This window comes from Gopherus flavomarginatus, chromosome 25, assembly GCF_025201925.1.
Source record: "Gopherus flavomarginatus isolate rGopFla2 chromosome 25, rGopFla2.mat.asm, whole genome shotgun sequence".
NCBI lineage: Eukaryota > Metazoa > Chordata > Testudines > Testudinidae > Gopherus > Gopherus flavomarginatus.
The window spans coordinates 14,010,882-14,029,367 of NC_066641.1; the positions used below are offsets into that span (position 1 = coordinate 14,010,882).

Consider the following 18,486-nt stretch of genomic DNA (forward strand, 5'->3'; position numbering starts at 1 on the left):
AAACTCTGAGCAGATGAGCTAAGGAAACCGACCCCAGGATTTATGGACAACTGATGGAACAGATCCGCTGGGCCCGATCCTCTGTGCCATGGCTGCTGTGCTGGGGGAACGGACAATGCAGGGCGGAGGGCTGAGATGGCGTCTTCCCCCCTCTGCCCTGGCTGCTGCAAGTCAAAGCAGCGTCAGGGCTGCTCTAACATCGCTCTGCTCCCCCAGAGGCCTGACAACAGCCATTGCACAGTTCCCTCCTGCCACGCCCCTGAGCTGCGCCCTAGGCCAGCAGCGGGAAGCAGGGCAGGTACAGCCCTGATGTCACCAGGGGAGCTCCCCGTGCAGACATGATTCCCTCCCCCCCATTGCAAGGTCCCTTCAAACACCTGAGCTGCTCTGGCAGCATAGAGGGGCCGCAGCACCAGCCAGGATCAGGCTCCCTGATGCCAAGGAGTGAGGCGGGCAGGGCTCAGTCACAGCAACCTAGGAACTTCACTCTCCTAAACACACTGGGGGCCCCCTCCAGGCTCAGCACTGGGGAGTGCCTCCCTTGGGCAAAGTGGTACCCGCAAGGCATAGAGCCAAGGCACCCCGCCCCACGTACACCCCCCTCCTATGGGGCTGCATGGGGAGCCCTTTGCACTGTGGAAAAGGGCCCTGCTCTGGTCCCACATGGTCCAGTGTGGGAGGGAAGGAGGCTGGCAGAGCCACATTCATGTGGGTCCAGGGACCCTCGGTGGAGGGGCTGAGGTCTCCGTTCCAGGCTATCGGCTGGAAGAGCCGCTGCAGAGGGGCTGCATGGGAGCCCCCCGAGACTGCACGGCCAGTCTTGACACGGCAGGGGAGGGCACCAGCCTTCAAGCTGAGCAGCGCCCAAGATGCCCAACTCAGCCCTATCCTGAACATCTGTACAGGCTCCTGGGAGTGCTGGCTCTTTGGGAAGAGCTTGGACGAACACTGTCACTCTCCCCCATTCAACCCCTGGGTGGGGATTAGGAAGGAATTTCCCCTTTTGGGTAGGTCACTCCATAACAGCCCAGCGAGGGACCTTGCATCTTCCTCTCCCCAGCTGGTGCTGGCCACTGTCAGAGACAAGGGGCTGAACTGAATGGACCATGGACCTGTTCTGCTATGGCCATTCCTATATGCCCATCTTGCTTATCAAGTAAGAAGTGCCCTTGATCTACGCCTGGCCCTCTCTGCAGGAAAGCGCAATGTCAACCTCTCCCCTAAGTTTTAGTTTATGTGAGGCCTCCTGTCTCCAATGCTTCTTGGACTAGAACTTTTAAAACCCTTCAGCTGATAAAGGTGTGCCGGTTCGTTACCGTGGAGCGCAAAATTTATTGTGGTCATAAACCCCACCGTTCACTGCAGACGTGAAAACATTACGAGCACAGTCCTGCCCTGCGTGCTCGCTGAGATACAGCGCATCACGCTGGCTGCATATTCCCTGGGCCGCGCCCCGGTAACTACAGAAGAGACGGGAGCTGACAGCCGGCTTTAAATCACACAAAGACGCTGAGAGAGTTCAGAGACATATTCCGCCATAACAAGACACATTTCTGTTCTACAGAGATCCCAGCGGCTTTAAATGAATCTCCAAAATCACAAACATGCTGTTAACAGAGCCACACAACTAACCTGGGATGGCTGCTGTATTTGCATAAGAGCAGAACTATGACTGACAGCATGGAAGCTCATCAGAAGCTTAACGGTGGGGTCTGGATGAGGTCTTGTCTTTGCAGCTTTGCTTGCAAAAAGTCAGGTGCTTCCAGAGAAAGGAGGTGGGTTTTGAACACTGCGTTCAGCTCTGGTCGCCCCAGAGGAGGGCAGTAACTCTAGCCCCATTTTACAGCTGGGAAAAACAGAGGCACAAAGACATGAAATGCTTCCCCCAGGGTTCTCCAGCAGGCGAGCACACGAGCTGGGAACAGAACCCCCATCTCTACCCACTGCCTCTTCATTATTACCGTGAAGGCAGCAAGAGAGGGGGCCATTCCTCAAAGGCACAAGTGAGTGAGGCATTTAAATCTCATTGGTGAGATCCTGGCCCCAATGACTCCCATTGACTTCAGCCGGGCCAGGATTTCACTTGTGTCTTTCATACTCCCCCTTCAGGGTCACTTTGGACCCGAAGACTCCACTCCAGCATTCCATGCCCATTCATAGATGCGCTTAAGCGCGTGCCTAATTGTTCTGACAAATCAGGGCCTTCGTCAGACGCCGGCCGTTCTTTCTATGTATTTCAGATTCTTCACTGGCATCAGCCTGGCAGATCGGGGAGCCAAGACGAAAATCTGAAATTCCAAGTTCGCAAGATTGTTGAATTTCAGAATAAAAAGCATGACACACTGGCCCTCCAGGCAACAGTGACCTCTTTCTGGGAGAATGCACATACTCATTTCTTTCTCTTTATAGGAGCTATCCCTGAGCCAGTTCTAACTCCAGGGTAAAAATTACTGTTTGCTTCATCAGGCGTGCATTGATCGAATTAATTCCAAAGTCACCCAGGAGGGAAATCTGGGAAACTGTTTAAAAATAAACAAACAAAAAAATAAATAAATGGAAAGAAGATTAAAAAAAAAGGCAAAACCCAGCAAAAAATGGGTGAACAGCAGATAATTAACTTTCTGGGGCGTGAAACGGTATTTCTGCATCGCATCCTCTGAGCAGGCGTGGCACAGCATCCGGCGGGATCGGTGCCCCCTAGGGAGGCCCCTGCGTCTCACCCTTTTACATGCGATTGTAACACTAGGCCGGAAAGCAGCATCGGAGTGACTGGATTCAGGACAGGACTGTGAGGGCATCTGCCCATCTTTGTCCATAAACTTAAAAAAAAATTTCTCTTTTGTTGTTTTTAAAGAATGTTCACGTGGTGAGGAAAGATGCCGGTGAATCGTCTCCGCCTCTGTGGACGGTTAACGGACTAATCGGCGACTGCGGCTCAGCAAACACGATGGCATTGCTGCGCTGGTGAAACGTGGCGCCCCAGATGTGTGGGGCTGAGAGCATCGCTATTACCACAAGAAGAGCGCTTGTAACTAAGCTACAGAGAGCCACGTGGTTTGGTGGGGACTAGTCTCAGAAAAGAACTCCCTGGGAAAACCCATAGTAACAAGCACGTTTGGTCTCCAAGCAAGAACAACGGCCAATACTTACGTTTGTGCTTAACTTCAAGCTTGTGCTTCAGTGCTTGGTGGAATCGAGGACTTGGTTCTCGCTTCCCTCAGAGAGACTGGTACCTTTAGTACAATAGACCTACCCAAGATCAAGGCCTCTTTGTGCTGGGTATGGTACAAACACATGGGAGAGTGTCCCTTCCTTGAAGGGCTCACCTTCTATCTATCCCGGGCAGACAAACAGTGGGAGAAAGGCTGAATATCAATATCCTTCTCGCCATTTTGCAGAGGTGGGAATTGAGCCACAGAGAGTTAAGTGACTTGTTCAAGATCACACAGCAAGTCTGTGGCAGAGCTAGGAACAGACTCCAGACTTCCTCCCCAGTCCCAGTGCAGCGTCTTCCACACAAGATTCTGTGTCTCTCCCCTCGAGTCTGTCAGGTGATCAACAGGCCATATTACTCATGCTGCACAGAGCAGTGTTATCCAGTGGTTAGAGCCCAGAGGTGTGAGCCAGGACTCTTGAGTTCTTCTACCTGCTCTGCCACTGACTTGCTCTGTGTCCTGGGTAAGTCATGTCACCTCTCTGATCCTCAGTTTCCCCCACTGCCCGGTGGGCATAATATTATTAGAGGCATTCAGATACTGTACTGTGGTGATAAGTGAGGTATAAATGCAGAGGGCGAAAAAGACTGACTGAGATGGCAACAAACCACTCTGATTCATTTGCAGATAACGTACCCTCGAAATGACATTTGTCATACCCGATGCAGCGTGCATGACTAGAGAGCGAAGGGTTCGGGAGTGAGAGTTACCCAGAACCACTGTCACTGTTTGGTGTAACCCAGGGATTGTGACTGTCCAATCAAGCCTATTTCTAAGGGTGGAAGCCGCTTGTTTCTGTACCCAGCGCTTAGAAGTCCAAGCAGATTGCAAGACGAATTGTCTCTCTCCTGTGTCACCACGTGTCTGTAACCTGGAGCCGCATAGAAAGACCTGGGCTGATGATCCAGCTAGACAGCTTGCCTCACAGCTTCCACTCTGTGCCGCCCCGGCTTGGCCTCCGAAAGGTTACGAAAAGTGACAATAAAACCTGTCACAATGTTTTCCCCCCCCATCTAAGATAGGGAGGTGAAGGGACGCCCACTGGAGCGGAAAAACTGCCGGGGTTGGAAAAATGGGAGCAAGCACAGCTGTAAACATGGGAATAATTGCCCAGGCTTTGTCAGCTGCCAGACATCGGCCGGCAGAACCTCACAACAGGCAAGTGAGGCAGAAAGGGAAACTGAGGCTCAAGCCGCTGTGTCTTAGGACAAGCAGCGAAGAGTCCTGTGGCACTTCACAGACTAACAGACGTACTGGAGCACGAGCTTTCGTGGGTGAATACCCACTTCGTCGGATGCATGTCGGATACGTGTCTTAGGACAGTCGTTCTTGACCTTTTCCATCCTGAAGTGCCTCCCTCACCCCCTTCTATCTAGCTGGGACCTCCTTCCCCTTCACAACAGGGGGAGGGCAGGGCGGTCGTGACCTTCCCAGCTGAAAACCCACATCCTCGGTCACACACGTAAAGAGCAGGCAGGTCAAATATCACCCTTAGTGATGACTCTGCAACCAGAATTTGGACTCAGTGGGTTGTGTGGGTACAACTGAGGAAGAATTTGAGCCAGCTGCATCTTTCTCACTGGCCACGATGGTGACTCCCACAGGACACAAATGGACTGTCGGATCCCAGTGGTAGGTTAGGGACACAACAGAGGTCTTTTTTCCTTGTCAGCTGAACAATTCTGATCCGGAGAGATCACTTCTGCAGAGTCACTTTTCAGAAGATACAGAGACGAATTGGTGCTGCACGTTCCACCACAGCAGGTGGCTCGCTGGAATCCAGGAAGTGGGGTACACAATGAACCTCGACCACTTTCCAGCACTCAGATGGAGTTGGTTTTTTGTCGAGTTTGGCCCCACTGGAAAAGCAAGCCCCTGATTTGTAATCTGTTAAGCACAAACCTCACTTCCCCATATGCAACAAAGTTCACCAAGGCCCCATCTCTCCTTTAGCTTGTGTATTCACGAGCTACCCTGAAGGCTCCCCACTGTGAGAGGAGACGGATGGTGACAGATGGAATACCAGGCCACACACTCTTAGAAGAGCAAACGCTTGCCTAGGAAAGCAGTCTCGGTCTTGCATGATATTCTTATCAATAAACTAGGCAAATTCAACTTAGATGGGGCTACTATAAGGTGGGTGCATAACTGACTGGATAACCGTGCTCAGAGTAGTTACTAACAGTTCCCAATCCTGCTGGAAAGCTATAACAAGTGGGGTTCTGCAGGGGTCTGTTTTGGGACCGGCTCTGTTCAATATCTTCATCGATGACTTAGATATTGGCATAGAAAGGACGCTTATTATGTTTGCAGAAGATACCACAATGGGAGGGATTGCAACTGCTTTGGAGGACAGGGTCAAAATTCAAAATGGTCTGGACAAATTGGAGAAATAGTCTGAAGTAAACAGGATGAAGTTTATCAAAGACAAATGCAAAGTGCTCCACTACAGCCCCTGAGCTGCTGGAGGAGAAACACCCCACTGAAAACAAGCACAGGACGGTGAAGGAGAGACGCTCACAGGGACAATTTCAGATCTGGACCCCCAGGAATGACACTGGGGAAGCATCAGGCATCACCTACTAACATTGGGAACTCAGGCCTGATCCAAAATCTGCTGTAGAAGTTAATGGATAGACTCCACTGTCTTCACTGGCTCTGGATCCTTAATGGGAAAACATGCACTGGTGCATGAAACGAGGACAATGTGATGGCTGCCGGGAAAGCACAAGAGGCTTGGCTCTGCCTGCTGGTAACAGGGACGGTGCTGCTCAGCATGGGAACCTGGAGACTTGGGGGGTTTCTGACCACCTAGTACAGCTAAACTTGCCCAAACCCTTTGCTAGACGAGCACAGCTGTGCACAAGCATTAAAATGACATGATACTTTAGTCGAATGTTTTGACTTTATTGCAAATAAAACCAGTAATAAGGGTCTTCTCCCCCTTCCCTCCCCCAAACTAAGAAAAACACCACAAGTAAGAAGGTAAAAACAAACATAAGCCTGTGTAATTAACAAAGAGGACACATGCCATGCAATGCAGACTCTATCTGGACATGGTGACAAAGGTTAAACGGCTGTGTACTGACCCCTAGAGATAGAGGAGCCGTCTTACCCTCGACTGTCCCGGGATCACTCACTCCAAGGTGAGGGAATGTAAAAAAAATCAATAGACACAAAACTCAAGTTTGTCTGTAAGGTAGATGTTACAGGCCATTTTCTTTGGTTGTAAGATTGCAGAAGGCTTAGACTGCAACAGAAAGGTTAGGGGCAATGTGCTGTTCTGAAAAGACCAGGAATTCACTGTTTATTACTTTGTTGGACCCCTGTATATAATTTATTCTGTCATTGCAAAAACAAAACAAAACAAAAACAAAACAAAAAGTCCTTTTAGATATCTTTGTATTTTAACACTAGGAAAGTTAAGATATATTTATTTAATATATATCTATATTTATATAAATTTATATATATACACAAACATATATACACTAGGATGCATTTAAAAGTTACTACTTCCTTGGTGATTACAATATCACTCTCCAAATTACTTGAATTTGGAAGGATCATGAGTTGATTCCAACACTAACAATATTTTGTGCTATGTGCAAGGAATTTTAACAAGACACTGCTAGGCACGAGGAGATGTGTGACAGAGCTAGAAAGATATGCCGTCTCTTCAGTGTTCATTCTCTAGGTTCCAAAGAGAAAAAATTGGATATGTTTTTGCAGAACAGAACATCAAGAGAAAGCTGCCAGGAATGGTGTGTGTAAGCAACGTTATGTTTGAGCTCAAGATATGAGATTTTTTTTTTGAAGGAAAGATAAAGTGAATCTAAACACAATTTGAAATTTAATAGTGTGGCTAAAACCAGCAGGAAAAATGGATATTAAACATTTCAGCCAATTCTATCAAATTTTTTTTGAGAAAGCAGGACCGAAATGAATTTAAGAAAAAGCTCCCTTGTCCTGCTTCACAATAGGACTTGCTCGAAAACTCCGACCGCTGAATAGAACACTCCAGCAACATTTCACATTTAGCCCTAGATTCTGGAGCGTGTTCGTGGGGCTGACTGATCAAAACTGATGGAAGAGATGAGAGTGGCAGAGCAAAGGGAAAATCATAATAATGAGAACAAAACAAAACTCAACCCTTAGATATTCTTGCTTAAATGTAAGGCCTCACACCCTATCAGCAGGGTAACGTTATCTTGGAGTCAAAAATATTTCATATTTTCACAGTTGATCACCCCAAAAGGTGGCTTGTTTTTCATCTTATTGAACCTGTGCCATGATGAAATCGGATTCTCTCAGACTTTCGTAATACTCAATGGCTAACGCAAAGTCAAACTCGTTAATGGTGGGCCCGTCTATGGCGATCTTCATGAAGTTGGACAGGCCGGAGTCATTCGCGTAGCGCCACTGGCTGCGTTTCATGAGTTCCCGGCCCCGGTTGATCTTCTCGTAGAGCACCGAGCCAAGAGGCAAGGCCAGAGCAATGGCAGCCAGGACAGCAAAGTCAGGGAAGAGCTCGTGCATTTCGGAATGGCTGTAAACCAGCTTGACGCACAGATCCCTGAAGGATAACTGGCCGAGACTGAACACTATCCGTTTGAAAAGGGGGAAATCGTTCAGCGCCCTTTCACTCACCACCACCCGGGAATAAGCCTGCAAGAGGAAGTTGAGTTCGGTGATGCCATAGCTGCCGATATCATCCAAAGACTGGGGGTAGCACTTGGGGTTAAAGATGGTGGAGAAGGAGTTGACAGCCTCAAGCATGTGGCTAGGGAACCTATCCAGCAAGTTGCCCCGCACACTCTCGAGGTAGGTCTCCTTCAAGTGCTCAAAGTTCTTCAGGTGCACCTTGGAGCAGCTGGCGAGCTCCACCCCTTTGTAGTAGAAACGGCTCTCGTCTTCCCGGTCCTCTCGGGGATGCTCATTCATCTCGTTGAGGAACTCCTGGAAGTTCTGGCCGCTCGTGGTCTTCTGGGCCTGCAGGGTGGTGGCGGTGGCAGAGACAATGGGTTTCAGGATGGAGAGATCGAAATCCTCAATCTGGAAGAACCGACTCAGCTTCTGGAAGATGGGGAGGACATCCAGGAGGATCTTTGTGAAAGCCACAAACTGGAACTTCTTGAGCTCTTCGCAGAGGCCAAATGCCACAGGGGACCTCTCCGACTCACTCTCCAGCAGAAGCACCAAGGTAGGCCATGAGGAGTCAATTGCCTCCACAGCTGGGAAGATGGAAGTCCAATGGATGGTCTTGGGGCCCTCCAAGTCTATCTCACATAGATCCAGAACACTCTGCAGCTCCTGGAGGCTGTTGCTCTCCCCTTTGAAGTTGGAGTAGAGTCGGTAGACGGCATCCACCGTGGTCTCATATTTCCGGACATACTCAATATGAACAACACTCTCAGCTGGCAGCAGGGAGCTCCTGTGGGACACGCAGTGCATTTCAGTGAGAAGAGGACAGACAGACTTCAGCTTGGTCCCCACCCCATTCAGCCTATCGGCCATCAGGGAAGAGCTGTCAGAGCTGAGCCACGTGATCTTCATGGTGGGAACGCCAAAAGAGTGCATCACCTCGACCGCTTTGTCCGCCACAGTGTAGGCCTCCCCAGCTGGCAGCTCAAAGCTGCCCAGGAATGTGATGGAGGTCTGCCCGTCGCACGGGGAGACGGTGGTTGTAAACATGACCAGGTTCCTGTGCTCCAGAACGTCGACCGTCTCATCCACCACCAGCCCAACGAATGGCGAGGCTTTCATCTTGTGCCTGTCCTCGTTGTGAAGGACTTTGACGATCGCTGCCTGAGCCAGTTAACGAAGCAGCATCAGGGTGGGCAGGGGGGAAAAAGAAATTAAAATGAATTTTGAAGCATGCTTAAAAATATCCCTAAAAGCTGCAAGGCGTCCTGATTCTGACCTCACTTAACCCGGTGTACAGTCCTGACTCAGGAAAGTATTTTGACACAGGCTTCACAAGTCCCATTGACTTTCCATGAGACTTAGGGTCAAATTTTCAAATGTACCCAAATGACTTAGCCTAAATCCCATTTTCAAAAGTGACTTAGGAGTCAATGAAAATCAATGGTACTTGGGCACTTTTAAAAAAATATTGCTCCAATATCCCGATGTTTAAAGGGAGTTAGGTGCCTAAATTGCTTTAAAATTGTGGCTTAAGTGATGACTTCCAATGAGACTTAGGCTCCTAAGCCTAAATCACTTTTGGAAATGGGACTTGGTGCGTTCAGAATGGCACCTTTTGGTTCCTAGGTCACTTAGAAGTCAATGGAAGACAGCGAGACGTGGGCGCATTTGAAAATTTTACTCTGAAACACATGCGCAAAGAGAAGCACGTGCTGAAACTCCCTCCCTGAAGAGATGAGCTTTCCTGAACTGGGGCCTACATTTGAAGTAACTCCGCAGGACTCCCTTCGGATTTACACTGGGGTGACAGAGCAGAATCTTTCACATGGAAACTACAGTGACAATCATCCAGGCAACCTTTATTTAAAAAAAATAAAAGTGACAGTATCCTTCTCTACTATCTCTTCAGGCCTTGGTCTCCTCTCACACCAGCGTCAGAGAGGGAAATCAGACCCAAGACCCACGGCAGTGATGTCGCACTATTATTGTAAAACTCGGCAGTGTTAGCCAGTCATCTCTATATTGTGAGCGTGCCCAGAGGATTCAGCTAGGCGGGGCCACGCTGTGCTTGGTGCTGAACAAACATACAGGAAGCTGAAGGCTCTGTCCCAATTGTTTTTCCTTTTTTTAAATAAGGGAATTTGCTACTTGTTTTGATAAAACGGTATTGAGAACTCACGCTAACACGCCGATGCAGGAGAGCACTTACGCAGATACTTTACTTTAGGCTCCTGCTTAAGTCCCATTGATTTCAATCAGCCCTAAGCACATACTTAACATTAGCACCTGCTTAGGTGGGATCCCAAATAGGAATGCACTCCTGATTCTCCCCTCCCCACCTTCATAGGGACTCCTGAATCTCATCCTCATTAGAGCATAATTAGAACACCTAAGACCTGCTTTTTTATTTTGTTATAATTTCATCAATTACTCCCATGCTTTAAAAACAAATCACACACTGAAGAAGTCATAAAACTTCATGGTGTCTTTTTCTCCTTAATTCCATTTGGCCCTTTTCATTAAAATACCACTGATTTGAATGCTGCAAGTACCATTAGAGGCTGAGGAATCTAATTAGTGGGTTAGTCTAGCTGCAGTAAAATAGGGTTCTTTATTTAGCTAAATGACTGGCAAACAGCCAAGATTCGCTACAAATTAATTTGATTTTAACAGGCATGAAACATTTGTAAAATTAAGAAAATCCTCTCTGAACTCTTCGCCTTCAACTCGATCTTCCTGATCACCCAGGTTAGGGTAAAAAAAGGGCACCCCACCCCCCTCAGTGCTCTGGTGCTAATTGATCTCTTGAGCTTTTATCATTAAAATATTCATCATTAATTTGCTGTGAAATCTGGCACATTCAAACAGGAGGGAGGAAAAAAATGCTTCCGGTTTAAAAAATGGACTTTTTTGCACTTCCTTCTAAAGCCCATTGGCTCCCCATATACATGAAAAGCCTGTGAGTGCCAGAAGGAATGCAAAACTCCCTGCTCATTAACAAAGGCCAGTCTTTGATGGACTCTACCACTGTCTACTGGCTCCTAGGAATGCCCACCTTGCCTAATTAGCTGTCGACACGAACAAGACGCTGCATCTATTTTTAATATAGAGAAACTTGTCTTAAGCCTCCACACCAAGGGAGCACCAAAGGAGGATCGCCAGTTACAAGTGGTTTGATGTGAAGGTTTAGTGAGGACCAAGAGGCCACATGGCTTAATGGACTGAGCCAATGGGTGACCCCAAGCAACTCATAGGTTCTTGTCCCAGCTCTGCCACTATTCCCCAAGGAGGAATCCACCCATTTGCAAGAGGCCAGCAAACAAGACCTATGCACCAAATAAGCCCAGGCCTTTTTGCAGGCCCTGAAAGCTAAGTGGCCTTGTGCAGTTGCAGTAACTTGCCCGTGCCTCAGTTTCCCAAATAGTAAAATGGAACTATACTACTACTTAACCACTTCCCAATGAGTTTGGTGAGGACTGATTAGGTAACGTCTGCACAGCACTAGGAGAACACAGAGCACAGTAAAAGTGTCAGGCATCAAGATTAAGGATTCATAAAGTTATATTGGAACCTATACGGTGGACACCTTCAAGTGGTTTTTTAAGATAGGAAGGTGGCTCTTAGACCCTGGATCAGCAAACCACTTGGGGACACGCCTAGCGGGACTGGAGCATGTGCTTATGGCTCCGATCCAGGAATCCTTTCAAAATGTAAGTACATGCTCCTTTCCCACCAATTAGGTAAAGCACATGCACAGAGCTTTTGCGTGCAGAGATGCTTTTCCCAAATTGGGTTGCAGGTGCTTTGCTGGAGATGGATGTCAGCCCTTTGCTGAACTGGGGGCATTAAGGTGCCTTTACTGGTGGACATGTCGCCAGCAGGGGGGGCAGCCCAAAGCCACTGTGATCAAACACGAGGACAGAAAACACACCCGAATAGTGCCCGGCTCTCACACACACACCTGCATCTCTTTGACGCTGTGGGGGTGGTAACAGTCACTGAGCTCCGAGGTCAGCAACGCCTGGCAGAGATTGAACTTCTGGAACTCAAGCAGCGAGGAGCACTTCTCGTCTGGGATCTCCTCCTTAGCCATCCAGTACACGGTGGTGAGGATCGCTATCTTGGCAGGGTTCACTTCCACCTTGATCACGGAGCGCAGCTCTTGGTGGTTATGGACGCGAGCCTCAAACGCCAGCTGCTCTCTGTTAACCGCCAGCGCCTGGCGGTGTGCTCCAGAGGTGACGTGCCGCAGCAAGGCATGACGCTGGAAGTTATCCGTGCCCACAGTAAAGGCATTCTCCGCTTTGCCGTGTTTATTCTTCACCAGTGCCTGGCGACATTCTATGCAAAACATGAGTTTCCTTTCATAGTCAAACTCCAGCCAGGTAAATTCTTCCTTCCAGTGCTCATTGAAATAGCGCTTACACTTTTTATTGGAATTGGAAGTTTCCCCAGCTGGCTTTTTCCCTGGAGGCACCATATTGCAGTGGCTGGGAAATCAAACACTACAGATGAACTGAACTTTTCCTTGGAGGAGCAGTCTCTACATTTAATTTAGTAAGGAAGGTCTAGTACCACTTTCCTGGTTCGACTGGAGATGAAAGAGACAAGGGGAGAGGGATTAGGGCGCTGGCAAACCTCTGTCTTTGCTAATTGCTTATTCTTGTCTTGTAACACAGGGTTACAGCGGCACTAAACGACCGCAGAGCGCGCCCACCTGAGCGTCAGCCGCCATTGGACAGGCTGACAACTCAGCGAGATTCCTTTACACTTCTGTCCTCCTTGGCCGACAGACCTTCCCCTTCACCAGCCAAAGGGGTGATTGATACCCAAGCCCAGAGCATGCTTTGCGCTGCATCCCCAAGGGCGAGCTGCAGGCTGCCAGGGCTTCATCCGTACTAGCCTCCCCCATCCCATCTGCTCCCTTGGTTGCTGCCACCTGCAGCTCAGGGTAACAATGGCAGAAGCGTGAGCACATGGAAAGGTTCCACCAATTGTCTAGACCCCTCTGAGCCAGGTTAGGGAACCCGAGGGTTAAACTCCCTGGGCTGGCCTAGATGGGCGCCCCCAGTGTTGCTACTAGCTGTGAAGCCTCACTCAGCAGCAGAAAGCTCATGCAATGCCTCCCTCCCCCCAGGTCATGAGCTAATGCAGCCCAATGGCTGCTTCTCATTGCCATGAAAAGGAGCCCTTGAACACAGCACGGCTGGAAGCCCAAACAATCCAGCTGCTCCTCCCTTCATCCCCTTTGCATCAGCCCCGCCAAAGCATTCTGCTGCCCCAATGGGCACACCCTGCTTCAGCGCCTTTGCAGGATGCCCACCCCACACACTGCAGCGACGATCGGCTCGTTACAGCTGGTCACAGTTCTGGGCGACTGGCCTAGGCTGTTATGTGCAAGCAAGTCAAGGGCAACTCCGAAGTCCTAGCAACCGCTTTTCGTTCCCACCTCTGTGGAGGGCCCAGACGCGGCTCGGTTCTGGAGCGCTGGGATTTTACAAACAGCTCCAGCAAGGTATAAGAAGTGCAAGTGCAAGAAGGGAAGTCTTTTCTGCAATGGTCTAGTCTCATTTCCCACTGACATCCTCACAAGCGACGCCTTGTAGCTAGCGGTGATTCCACCAAAGGCCATGAGAGCAGGTTCTCCCACCCATGAATACCCCTCCCTGGGTGCTGACTTGACTTCATGACAAAGAGAAAGGAAGAAGCAGGGGGAACTCCAGTGGAAAAGGGAACTGAGGTTTTCATCAAACCAGCAAGCCCTGCCTCCAACCCTGAGCCCACGGGAGAGGAGAGCGGTGGAGAGTCACCAGCAGCAGAGGGCGTATCCCAAAGCTCCACTTCCTACTGGATGGAACGTAGCATCTGTGCCACAATGGTGCACGCTGGCCACTGCTATGGATTGGGCAGCCCCCCTTTCCCCGCTCCAGACCCCACTCGCTGCCAGGTGGGTTTCAGTTTCTCCTTGGCTACTCCAGGAGACACTAGGCCGGGCACTGGAATCTCCCCTTGGACCTCTGAAATCCTGCACTAACACAGAACTAGCCAGTCTTTCCCCATTTCTGTACATTTCTTCAGCCATTTCCTGTCTGAAACACAGAGGGCCCCCAACGTTTTCAGACTCTCCCTCGAATCACCACAGCTCCTAGGGGCTCCTGGCACAGAAGCATTTCCTGATGGCAGCCAATTGTGCCAAGGCTCCGGCTATTCTAAATTCACCCCCCCCGTAATCACCCTGCTCATCAAGTCTGTTCTTTGTAACATTCCACTGGTCTCTGCTCTCCAAGCAGGTGTCACCAGCTCAGCCCAGCCCCGAGGAGGGGGAAGTACATGCCTGGAGCCGAAAAGCATCCCAACTGTCTAAAGAAATGAATCCCTTGTAGGAGGGAAGCAGAGGGGCAGTACGAACTGGACTGAACTGCAAGGAGATTGATTGTCAGTGCCGTTCAGAGCAGTCAGCAGCGTGACCTCGGCTGGCCTGCATGGCGCAGTGGCAGGCTCTTGTGCTGCCAACGAAGAGAGCCAGGTTTGTGGGGCTGGAAGACTGCCCACGGCTGAGCTTGCCAGAGAGGTGCGAGGCATCCTGCAGCACAGGCGAGTTGCGTCACACAGCCGCACGGACACTCGGAACGGAGTTAGCTACAACAGAACCTGTGCGGATGGAGAAGGGGCGAACAGAGGTGTGGGCAAGTGGGACGAGCACCAGACTGGAGCCAGGAGTTCCTGAGTTCCAATCTTGCCCATGTCACTTCCTCCCTGTTGTGACCTCACCTCACTTAGCAAACCTGCCTCAGTTTCCCCTATGTGCGGCATGATGAGAACAGTACTTCCCTGCCTCCCTTTGGGGTTTGGGAGGATGTCTGTGAAGAGCCGTGCACCTGCTAAGCACTATTAGTCCACCTGTGCTACAGGCGAGAGCCAGGTCTCGACACGTGGCCATTCCAGCTGGCCAAAAACATTCAAACCAAAGAAAACTTTCACATTTCTACTCCAGCAGGCAGAGGGACCTGAGCTGTCATGTTCTGCCCCATCTTTACCCACGCTGGCCTCAAGGCCACCTGAGAGCCTGTTTGGATGTTCTGGGCAGGAGTCGGAGCAGAATTTAGGTCCTGCTACTTAATGGCCCCTCGTGCTGGGGAGAAAGTTCCTAACCCTTGGTGCTCCTCCTCCCTGTTCAAAACCCTCTCACTCAAGCACATGCCTCCTGCAACTGCCCACCCACCAACTGTACCAGGAACAATATTTACCTGCCTTGTGTCTAGACGCGTATGGCACATGGACTGTCCCCACTAAGGGCCTGATCCAAAGCCCTCGAAAGCCAGGAGTGTCTTTCCACGTTCACTGAGCTTTGGATCAGGTGCTAAAGCAGGAGCAAAGGATCTGCCAGGCTGGAGTCCGTCTAGTCCAACAGCCTGTCTCTGACCGCGGTCGGCATCGGAAGCTCCCGGGGAAGGAAAGAGAAACCCAGTACTTGGCCCACCTGCCCAGAGGGGAGTTTCCTGCCCACCGCAGGGTATTCGTGCCCTGAAGCATGAAGGCTGGTATCCTTTGAAATCTAACGTAGCCCGCCTGTTATCTTCCAAGCCCCAGGGTTCCTTTGGGAAGCTGCTGTCCCCTCCTCTGCCTGGTGCAGCCTCGAGCACACAGGAGAAACTGTCCCTAAAGCAGGAGGCTCTTTTGCAAAGTTTGCAGCCTTCCTGCCCAGCTGAAGCCCAAGAGCCTCACCCTCAGCTCCCCTGGGAAGGATAGAGAAATGTCTCCTCCTGGGAGGCTGTGGCGGCCCTGCCTGGCTAAGAGTCAAAGCCAAAAGCGTCTTGCTAAACGTCTCCTCGGCCACTGCCAGTCAGACAGCGCCCGGGGAAGCTCCACCAAGTCCCCTGTCTCCAGCTTCCTGGAGGCCCCACCAAGGCTCTCCCAACCTGCCCCAGGGAACTCCTCTTCCCTGAGCAGGACAGAGCTTTTGCATGGGATGTAGGGAAGACCCAGGAGAGTGGGGGCTGGTAGCCCAGGAAGAGAAGGTCTGGGGTCCTAGATCACAGCCACAGCCACGCTCCCAGTCCCCACAACAGCCCATGCTCCCCCTAACAGCCGCTTTCCCAACAGGGAGCATCGCTGTGCACCTTGCTAACACTTGGGCCCTCGTGATAGGTCTCCGCCCCAAAGACCCTGATCAAACTCGCTGAGCTCCCAGAGCACTGGCCCCATCCACTCCCCCAGCTAGTCTGCCCTGGCCTCCTCCCCTGGGATGGTAGCATGGGCCATGGCTGGCTCTCTGAACGCCCAGGGGGTGTGGATGCATCAACCTGCTTCCATAGCCCCCTGGGGAGCACTCAGGTGTCAGCAGAGCTTTGGAGGAGGAGGAGGAAGAGGTGACGTAAGAAGAATGGGAGAAGCTGAGCCCCCAAGACTGGAACCCCAGGTATCTCCCTACCTGAGCTGCTACAGTCCGGAGGGTCTCTAGAATTCTGTGCTCCCGTAATACACACAACACATAACAATCACGGGTCACAATAAACCCTTCCATCTTCTCTGCTCTCCCCCAAACTCCAAAACAAACGGACTCCACAGCCTCTCGCCCGCTACAAAGAGCATCAAGCAGGTTGCTTTAAAAAAAATGACTATCCTAAAATAAAATGTCATAAAACTCTGTTCAGAGCTGCCCCTCACAAAGGCAAGGATCAGCCAAAGACTTTGCCTCTCCAATGCACAGAGCCCGGGGCGTGCGGGGACCCCAGAACCTGGGCTAAAACATGGGTAAAAAAGCATCCAACCATTTCCTTGCTAAAGTGAAAGCGCCCGGAGAAGGCGAGGGCTGGGCAAGGTGCAGTGAGAAGCAGCAGGTGAAGTCCAGGTCTGCTCGCTCCCCGACTGCTGGGAATGGAGCAGATCATGCCGAGCCCTGGTCCCTTCTCAGAGGAGGCTGGTGCGTGTGTCTGGGGGGAAAGGACCCAGGCTCCCTCCCGTCCCCTCGGGGCGACCCCCCTCACCTGGCTGGAGAGGAGTTTGAGCTGATGTGTTTTCCAGACAATCAGCCTCTCCCCTGACAGCCAAGCCTCCAAGACACCAGCCAGAGCCCAGATTGCAAACACATCCTTACACCCCCCCCCGCTCCTGATCTCAGAGAAGAGCAACCCCCCCGCATAGCCAGCCCCCCCATACGTACCATTGAAAAGCTGCCATAGGATTGGGGGGGGGGCGCTTGCAAACCTCCCAGATTGTTTTTAAATAGAGAAAACAACAATCCAAGCAGCCCAGCCCTTGCAAAGCAGAACGGCCCCCCCGCCCCAAGGCGGCCGCTCCCCGGGGCACGAGGGGCAGAGCCCTGCAGGCTGCTCCCGGCCCAGGGGCGCGGGGCCAGGGCTGGGTGCAGACAAAGCCCTGCAGCCCCTCGCACTCACTGGCACATGGGAGCAGCCATCTTCGGGGCGGCCTCTCTGCCTGCTCACAGCTCTCGGCTGCCGGCTGCTGCAGTGGCCACTAGCGGTGGCCAGGGATGGAGGGGAAAGGGGGGAGGTACTGGAGGGGCCTGTGATTTATTCCCCCCCAGCCACAGGCCTGACTCCCCTTGGTCCTAGGCTGCGTCTGAGAAATCGCCCGCCCTGGGAGCTGCTATTTGGATTCATGATGTGCAATGTGAGAGCACCCGGCCAGCCCCGCTGAGACGGTCGGCGCCAGGCGCTGTACACGGCCCGAGGAGTTGACAAGACAGGCAAAGGGAGGGTCCCCAGTCTGACAGGCGGTCCGCTCCTATGTCAAGCAGTCATGAACCAAGCAGCTCCCCCGTGGTGCCTATCTGTGCAACGAGCTCTTTGGAGAAACCCAGTCTGGAGTTCCCAGCCACGGCTCCACAGGGAGCCTACAGCAGAGGTAGGAATCGAACCCTCGGCTCCTCTGCTTTACAGAGCTACCCATCTCTGCAGCGTCTATACAGCTTCCAAACCAGCCTCCTGCCCCCTTCCCCAGCCTAAAACAAATCACACCCAAAGGAAACGGCTTTCAGCCTTAACGCAGGCAGGTCTCACTTCCCCCGGTTTTTGTATGAGGCTGGTGCTACAGTGCTGGATGCAGCAGAAAAACCTCAGCAGAAGGAAGCAATCCAAAGGGTCCATTGAAAATTCCAAAGGATGGAGATTTATTTAAAAAAAACAAACACCCAACCAAACAAAACAGAACAAGACCAGACCATCCATCTTCCTGCAGTGTTTGCAGTCCAAACATGGCATCCTTGTTGGCGACCTCAACCCAGAAAGGAAACATGGAACATGGGAAGTGGAACAGGCCAGCCCGGAGCAGACCCAAAATCCCTTCGGTCCAGTATCCTGGCTCTACCTGAAGCCAGCACCAGCTGATGCCAGATAACAGAAACGGATCAGCCTATGTTTGAAACTAGCCTATTTCCCCCCCAACTATTATAGAAACTGACTCATGAGTCAAAGTGACACAGACTAGTCTGTTTTTGTTGTACAAACAACGATGGGTCAAAAGGCAGTTTTAATGTTGTAAAGGTCTGTCTGTCAGTGAGAAAAAAACTAGCATGCACAATTTTGAAAGGACACTACCCCTTGAGACCTGAAGACGAGCTCTGTGCAAGCTCCAAAGCTTGTCTCTCTCACCAACAGAAGCT

The 18,486-nt window shown here is 51.1% G+C and overlaps 1 protein-coding gene across 7 annotated transcripts in view; it reads right to left on the bottom strand.

Moving 5' to 3' along the window:
• Positions 1 to 18,486, bottom strand: part of LOC127040445 (zinc finger protein 385C-like) — a 153,301-nt gene that overhangs the window by 39,774 nt on the left and 95,041 nt on the right. Inside the window, exons 1-3 of one of the 7 annotated variants that reach the window (XM_050934604.1) lie at positions 17,026 to 17,281; positions 11,824 to 12,453; positions 6,108 to 9,023 (exon numbers count right to left, since the gene is read on the bottom strand). The exons of 3 other annotated variants lie outside the window; for them this stretch is intronic. In XM_050934604.1, the coding sequence (XP_050790561.1) occupies positions 7,491 to 9,023; positions 11,824 to 12,342 (2,052 nt within the window). In that variant the 5' untranslated portion in view covers positions 12,343 to 12,453; positions 17,026 to 17,281 and the 3' untranslated portion in view covers positions 6,108 to 7,490. Of the gene's footprint in view, positions 1 to 6,107; positions 9,024 to 11,823; positions 12,454 to 17,025; positions 17,282 to 18,486 lie in introns of those variants that run through there. 3 more of the 7 variants (XM_050934605.1, XM_050934611.1, XM_050934610.1) reach the window with 3 other exon arrangements.